Raw genomic sequence first — 8,771 nt, forward strand, 5'->3', positions numbered from 1 at the left:
TGGCCGTCAGGATTAATGGTGGAGGAAGAACCCGGGAAATCTCCGGAGAGAACCAGCGACCCACGAGAAGCTACTGGCAAGCTTTCTCACATACCACATTAGCCGAATCAGAGACTCGAACCCACGCAAACAGAGGTGAGATGGCAGTGATCTTTAACGGATAGCGCTTTAAACCACTCGGCCACTCGGGGCCCCTGGTGGCTAGTATAAACATGTATGTACTCTAGAATCGTTCACTTCTGCATACGGAATGAATTCATTTCACTTCAGTAAGAATCTTACAGGATGACAAACCATTAAATAAAACTATTACCACCATAATTCTGCCTTCAAAATTTTGGAATAGTACGTTCAGTAGATTTCAGTCTTAACACATTTCAGTTATGAAGGATATCATGCAGTTATTGACCTTTGTTTGGGTGACTATTATGGTCGATATGATATGTCTACTGGTTCCTAAAGCTTCAAATTCCTCCCAAAAAGGGCCGTTTAATTGTTTCTTGCTTGATTTAGTGCATAATTTGTAAAATTGAACATATTTTATATGCCTAATGTCACAAGAAATACGTTATGAAGCCAAACCTGTGCAGTATCCTAAGTTGTCACGTCACATTACACAGTGTCAGTCAGTGGAAAACAGACTAAATCTCAAAACATGTAATATTATCCATTACTAAGGTCCACTTGTTAAAGGTATAAACGCGGGGTAAACGGCTTCTTGTAATGGGATAGCCAATAACAACATACGCTTCTGATTCGTCGAATGCCGGTGACTTCGTGTTGATAAACATATGGGTTTTGTGTCTCTTGTACACACCCGTGAATATTCACCAACCATACCTCACGATTTAGAATATGTATCATAACATATGTTGTTGATGTGAAAACTTACATTCAAGCACACACACAAACACACACACGTGCAAACAAGCAAGCACACATACACATACACACACAGTGTATGCATGATATATGGCGTTCAAATCGCATGGATCCCGGGTTTTCTTTAGTATAATTGTTAAACAAGCCATCCTTATAATCTACAAATCTAATCTGCAGAATGGACAGTTATTTAGGTCCAGATTGGACAATGCTCACACTGGTCAAGCCTCCGTAAACACTCATCTGTATAAAGCGACTGTTATGTTCCCAGATGTGTCCTGTTTAGTCAAGTTTCACTGTATTTGTATAACACTTTGCATTTCGTAAGGACACTTTGGTTTTGGGGGATCTTACTTTTGGATATTTTCATCTCCCGTCCCCTCCCCCTCCCCAAAAAGGATTGGTCACTTGGACCATAATTTGCAGAGAGGACGGACAAATTTGTTCAGACGGTGGTCTTAACAGCTGACCTCTCTAGTACTTGATGTGTGCCGCATCGGATTACTGCGACATAATTAAATTTTTTATTGTTTATGTTATACGTTACCTTTCTTATCAGCAAGATATTGCCTTACCTTTGTAGATATTTTATTAAGTATTTTGCTGGTTTGGTTTAGTGTTTTACGGCACATTAACACTTTGTTGGTTTTATTGTGCCGCGGAGAGTAGAATAAAACTCCATTGCCGAAGGACACGCCACGGTAGCCAGTGCTTATTATGGTTGCGCTTTTGAGACGCACATCCGTATTTTAGTTTGTCTGAAGCCCTTTTTAATTTATTTTGCACGGTGATTAATCCTCGCTAATCCGATGGAAGTAATCCAAACATCACACTTCTGGTCACGAGTCAGGAACATTGTATAAAATAAAAAGAGATATAGTCTAATTAATTATAAACATAACTATTCAGCTGCTAAAGATGAAGACAATATTTCTTCATGTATGCACTGTGTATTGTATAGAGAACTCCTGCCATGGGCAGGTAATTATTAGATTGAAATGGAGACATCCTCTATGATCCTTGTATAGTCGATTTTGCTTCTTTCGCATTCCATCGGCTTTCTATTTAAAGGTTATCTTTTGAATATTTGAAATTGAGGACGACATATTTACTGTACTAGTGCTGTAAGATGCCACTCTTTCACGAGAATAAAGAGGCATAAAATGTAATAAATCTCATACAGTGCTATCACAATTTTAATATCAAGTCCAGCACTTTGGAGGTTTTCGTACAAGTTGCAACCTGTCAACAGGTATATTTTGTTCTTAGCGGTCCCCATATGATTTCTAGGAAATGAGCCAGGAGTGATTAGCCGAGGTTTGTGTTCAGATATATTACTTACTGTTTTTGAAAGGTTGCTATTATCCAACTTTGATAGAGAAGAGAACGGGCTGGTTTTATTCAAACGTAAGTCAAAGGTACTGTTAGTTATGTTTGTTGTTTATTATCATAGTCAATATTGTCTGATATATATATATATATATATATATATATATATATATATATATATATATATATATATATATATATATATATATATATAAAATACAAATCATATGGCGAATAACAATCCTTTCAAGTGCACTGGATCCAGCAAGGTATCACGTGTGTCAGGGATTGATTAAGACAAATGCAATAAACTGACAACGAACATTGCAAGAATAGTATCTAAATAGCCTGACCATGATATATTTTATAGTTAACACGACAAACGTACAGACTAGACATGGAGGCTTGGATTATTCTTATTTGATTTAGATTTTAAATCATCTCTTCTTTTGGGGCCTCGAGTGGCCTAGTGGTCTAAACCGCTCACTGTTACGGATCACTGCCATCTCACCTATGTCTGCGTGGGTTAGAGTGTCGGATTCGGCCAGTGTGGGGATGTGAGAAAGCCTATCAGTAGCTTCTCGTGGTTCGGTGGTTCTTTATGGGTTTTTTCCGGGGTCTTCCTCCACCATTTATACTGGCCACTCATCTTGTGCTGAAAAATGGCGTTAAACCCTACAACAAGAATTTTTGTCCATGCTTTTATAGAGATATGTTTAGGGTGGGTGGGTAGACCCCTTTCCTTAAAACTTGAATTATTCCAGGTAAACTATCGGAGTTTGTGTTAGATGTTTGCTTAATGGATTTAAGTTGTCTTTTCATCTGTCCAAGAACGAGATCAAATTGAATTGATGGTAAACTCTTTATAATTGCTCCGCATTATCACAGTGGCTTAGTGGTTAACGTTAACGTAATTAGTAAAAAGTGGAGTCACATTCTCTTTTGATCGGCCTAGCCCTCAAAATAATCTTGTATGTCCTAAGGGCCGCTCAGTGCCACAGTTCATCATCATCATCATCATCATCATCATCGTCATCATCATCGTTTTTATAATTATTATTGTTATTGTTATTATTAATATTTTTATTTCTCTAATTTATTTTCTCAGGACGGTCCAGAAACATCATCATCAATCTTCATGAAGCTTTTCTCAATGAGCGGCAATGACCCTTTGAAAGATGCAATTGCCTTGTTTGTACTCCTTAAACGCGAAGAGGACAGATTAGTTGATTTTGGGCGAAAACTCGTCAAAAGGAACAAAACTTATGCCAAAACCGTCTTCATAACGGAAGTGGACGGTTGGACTCCATTTCATGCTTTTGTTTTACGTGGAGAAAGGAAAATGGTGAAAATAGCATTAAAAGCCGGCGTCGATGTAAACTTTCCCATGGGTAAACCGGAAGGACTTCCGGGGAACTGTTCCCCCTTGCATTTGGCAGCACATCGTGGTGACGTCAGTGTGATTAGTGTTCTTATATCAAAGGGTGCTGACGTGAATGTCAGAGACGATACGGGAAGAACTCCAGTATTTTACGCCTCACAAAAACAAAATACGTTGGCGGTGAAAACTTTAGTGCGTGCTGGAGCTGATTTGAAAGATTGTGATCCAGAGCATAAGCAGTCAATATCATCACAAAATAGAACCGTAAACCCAATCACCTGCTTTCTGGCATGCTCTGGGATACGTAGATAACGAAATTTTCATTAGGACTGGATAGCACACAGATGTCTTCATTCTGCAATGGCTTTCAATATTCATACATATTACATGACATGGGAAAACATGGAAGTGTTCCAAAGATTTTAGCAGCTGTCTTGTGTCAGTTTGTGTTAACGCTTATCGAGTTAAGAAGAAGTTTGTGGTATGAGAATAGCTAGCACAGTCTGGAAAAAGTTTAAATTTAGATTTCTTCCGTTGAGATATTATGTCAATAATTATATTAGGACAAGAGCTTGAAACGTCACGGGTACAAATAATGATGTAAACACCTAACAAACTCTTCATTACAAAATATGAACATAATTAATACAAGATCATAAGCATTGATAACAACTTAAAATGTATTATCATTTTATTTTCTCCCTTAACTCTACATTGTCAGAATTGTTCAGTATTTTGCGATACTGACTAGCTTAATACTGCACGGCACGTGCGTCATAATTTAGTATAGTGTGTTAGGAAGTACTTTATAAACAGAACATGACACTCATGTAGTAGACGCTTTCGGTTTTAGTTTATAAGATTAGTTTGTGGATGAACTATAAAAGCTGTTTCATCTCTTTGAAAGTAGAGATGATAAATTAAACAATCTGGACGAGTTTACTGAGTCACAAATGAAACTTACAAAGAAGCAACTATTCGCAATGTCCGCAATAAATGCGAGACGCTGTATTATCATTTTGATTATTTAAACAGTTATTTAGAACTTAGTAGAATCGACAACCCCCACCCCCTTAAAATGCGTCCATTTTAGAACCAATTGGAAAAGTTGCTGCAGTACGCATTCATTCTCAATATGATTGTAAATTTCAATTTTAAGTAGACCAAAATGACAATTCTTTTTGAAAAGAACGTCGTTAGCGCGAAGAAGTTCAAAGGTCGCTGGGCGGTGCTATATACGTTTTAATATTGTTATTGTGTATTGATGAATCTACTGTTGTGTATTTATTTTGGAATACAGCATACATTTAATTACTTTGTGTCTATATATTTTCTATATTTCTATGTTTCTGTGTTATTTTTTTAAAATAATTAAGCCTTTGGTACAATACTAAATGAGTATATAAGAAAAGAGGTTACTGCAGTTACTGCAGTTTTGGGGTGAAGATAGGAACTCTTATTCTCCCAAAGGACGCGCAGTTTTGATTCGATAAAAGATCGTTCTTATTTTCCCATACACATCCAGTAACCTATAATAATTAGATTCCTAGCCATAAGATAAACTGAAGTTATGGCATACTCTGCGTTTGTCCTTTACTCGTCCGTTGTCTGTGCTGCGTGCGTCAGTAATTGATGTTCTTTTAGAAAAACAAAATGCAAAAAGAAACACTAGATCAGTTTTTCCCTAATTTGACAACAACAACCTCCCAGAACCAGTCTTGATATCATATCATCATGCCCTTATGCACTTTAATGTGGCTGCTGTTGCTGATTTTTAAAGGAACTCTTCTAAAGAAAAGTCGTTTGTTGGAATTGGAATAAGTTTGACAGAAATAATTATGGGGTAAAGCATCCTGCATAACGGGTTTCGTGTTTATTTATGCAAAGTGTGCATATTCACCATAAAACAGCTTTAAAAATACTAAAGAAAATTAGGCCATATTTTAGAGAAATCGTGTAATACAAAACGTTTAACTGTATGTATAGTGACGCAGTCCCGCTATAAAATGTAGCTGTAGTTGCATAAAATAGCACACTTTATTTGACTTGAAATGCGGAACAGAATTTGCCAAATTTAGTTTGTTTTAGAACTGGCCATAACTGTCTAAAACGATTCTTTGGAAAGTTACAGTGCCAAAAGAAAGGTGGATATGCTCAAACACTCAACACAAACACACATATATATGTTGTTGTTGTTGTCTGAACACAAGCACACAGGTATATGTTGTTGTTGTCTGAACACAAACACACAGATATATGTTGTTGTTGTGGGATTTAACGCCATTTTTCAGCACAAGATATGCTATACATGGCGACCAGTATAAATGGTGGAGAAAGAACCAGGGAATACCTCGGAAAGAACCACGACCCACGAAAAGTTACTGGCAAGTTTTTTCACATACCCACATTGGCCTAATCCAAGACTCGAACCCATGCAGACAGAGCCAAGATGGCAGTGATCCGTAACGATGAGCGCTTCAGACCACTCGGCCACACACACACACATACATACATACATACTTACGTACGTACGTACGTGGAGACTCCAGGGTGCCATTCATTTCTGTTTGTTTTAAAATATAAATTTTGAGTTATGGTTGAACATGTCAACACATTTGCAACGGTATAATCGAATGTAGTAGGACTATTGTGAATGTATCATACAGGTACGTTGTGTATCTTTCATTTTTTAGAAACTTCATTTAGAGTAATGATTCCTTGCCTTTGATTATCATTCATGACGTAATCGTACGTTTCATTCCTGAAAAGCAAACTGGTACATTTTAATTGCTTTTATTTTAATGGCGAGACCATGAACACGTTGCACACACATTCATCGAGATTTTGAAAAGGAAACGCGAAAACATTATTTACTAAAATATGTTGACATTTTCGGAAGTGAGTTTAGGATGCCTCAGGTTTGTACAAAGGCTTTTAAACCGTGTGTAAATGGTTCCTGTGCCTGGTACGTATGCAGACTTTAAAACCAGTACAGTGTCAAAATGGATCCTGCTTCTTGCGTGTACACAGAATTCAAATCAATATATTTCCAAAATGGCTCCTGACTATTATTTACTACCATGTGCATTGGCATGTCAGTTCATCATTACGCTTTGCATTCGTGTCTTCAGCATATATTTGCGTTACACATAATTTCCTTTAATTTTCGTATAATTTATTTTGTCAGCACTTTAATACTGAATGATGCATTTGTCATCTTGGATTTATTATTTTGAAAAAATAAAATACCTTTACCTTGAAACTATGTTCAAAGATACATGTAAGCTATATCTTATCGTAATATATTCACTGTCTGTCTGTCTGCCTGTCGTCATACTGCCTTCAAGACCATATTCAATTTGTAAATTTATAAAATCTTTATCGCATTGACATGTGTTTAAAATTCCCGAAGTTCTGAAATGACACCTGCTTTATCATACAGTTGTGTCCCTAATTCTGGGAGTATCCAGTGTAGATACATAATGTATTTATAAGCCGGTGAACGTATATTTCTTCGATCTAGTCATATAATAAATAAAAATGTAAAAAGCATGTACTCTAATAAACTAAAACGATTTTCATTAGCAATGATTAGCGAAATAATTATAATGATAAGTAAAACAATAAATATTCTCAAAGCATATGAATAATGTTTTCTTGTAATAATGTTGGTTCAAAATCAGAAGCGACCAATCGTTGTTGGTTTAAGTCTTGACTGAACGGAAACTGTAATTTGTAAAATTACCCAGGTGTCATTCAGGCTGAAGACTGGTTAATATAAATTAAACTGAAATTCGTACGGTTATCCAGGTGTCATGCTGACTGAAGATTGTTTCATAGAAATTAAACTGACATTGTCCGTCGGTATTAAGACTGGTTAATAGTAATGAAACTGACATTGAATCATATGATTACCCAGATGTCATTCTGAACGAAGACTGGTTATTAGAGAAGACACTGACACTCGTACAATTACGCAGGTGTCTTTCGGACTTAAGACTGGTGAATAGAAATTAAACTGATATACGTACGAGTACCCAGTTGTCCATCAGACTGAAGACTGGTTAATATAAATGAAACTAACATGCGTACGATTACCCAGGTATCATTCTGACGGAGGACTGGACTGCCAGAAGGAAAATATTTGATTCGGACGTATGATTTCGTTGTTAGAAAGGAATCTGGAAATCTCATTTAGTATATGTTATTCTGACTTGAGACCTGATTTTTATGGTGTCCCGGTTGGCCGAGACGTCTCAGGTGCCCTCTTTTGCAGATCACGGACACCTTATATGTGATTGCTTGTGTTTGAGTCTCAGCTTGACCAACGTGTGTATGTGAGAAAGCTTGCCAACTACTTCCCGTTGGTCGTTGGTTCTTCCCGGTGTTTCCCAGGCTTTCTCCTTCATCAGATAAAACTGGTCACCATTAATGGCCTATCTTGTGCTGAAAAATGGCGTTAAAGCCACAAAATTCAAACGAAACCTTATTATTAGAAAGGATATTGGCATTCATATAATCACCCAATTGTCACTCTGACTGAAGGTTGGACATTCGGAAGGAAACTGGCTTTCGTACAATTACCCATATTACATTCTGACACCTGTATACAACGTTAAAGTAACACAAATGTTGAATGTATCACAACATAGTGGAAACGGACAGGTATTTGACATTATTCGTGATAATGACTTGTGCTGTTGCGTGGCGATGATACGCTATGGTTTTATGATGGCACGTTGGAAAGTATTTCTTTTTTCTTCACAAGAAGTCTTGGCCCTGAGTATGTATGACTGGGTTTTATTTAAAATATTTAAGAGTTTCAAAGGAAAAATAGACAAATATAAATAATAGCTAAGAAACATGAATATAACGTTCATAAGTAGTTAAATTACGCAAGTTGACAGACATTACTACTATCAGTATCTATCAGAATTTCAGGCTGATATTGTATCGTGACCATCTGTAATACTAAAATGTGACCTTAGCCATTGAACTGAATACACCTATGGTTTCTGACGCAATATAAGTTATTAATATCCTATTGATGACGTTTCTATAGAAATCAGTTGTTGCGTGCACGTCATCGGATTGACTAATCAGCCACAACACAATAATCACATGTCTTCATTACATTGCCTTACAGTAGGTAATGTTTTCTTTACAAAGATTTAAGCAG

At 36.6% G+C, this 8,771-nt stretch overlaps 1 protein-coding gene across 7 annotated transcripts in view; it reads left to right on the forward strand.

Moving 5' to 3' along the window:
* LOC149786983 (uncharacterized) overlaps positions 1–4,933 on the forward strand; it is a 31,877-nt gene extending 26,944 nt beyond the window's left edge. For 5 of the 7 annotated variants that reach the window (XM_089977536.1, XM_089977531.1, XM_089977530.1 and 2 more), the window contains exon 2: positions 3,320–4,933. In XM_089977536.1, coding sequence (XP_089833662.1) covers positions 3,350–3,904 — 555 coding nt within the window. In that variant the 5' untranslated portion in view covers positions 3,320–3,349 and the 3' untranslated portion in view covers positions 3,905–4,933. Of the gene's footprint in view, positions 1–2,213; positions 2,301–3,319 lie in introns of those variants that run through there. The other 2 variants (XM_089977537.1, XM_089977532.1) reach the window with 2 other exon arrangements.
* The last annotated feature ends 3,838 nt before the right edge of the window (positions 4,934–8,771 follow it).

The sequence above is a fragment of the Sinohyriopsis cumingii genome, chromosome 12, assembly GCF_028554795.1.
Source record: "Sinohyriopsis cumingii isolate HCF-2022 chromosome 12, ASM2855479v2, whole genome shotgun sequence".
Taxonomy (NCBI): Eukaryota; Metazoa; Mollusca; class Bivalvia; order Unionida; family Unionidae; genus Sinohyriopsis; species Sinohyriopsis cumingii.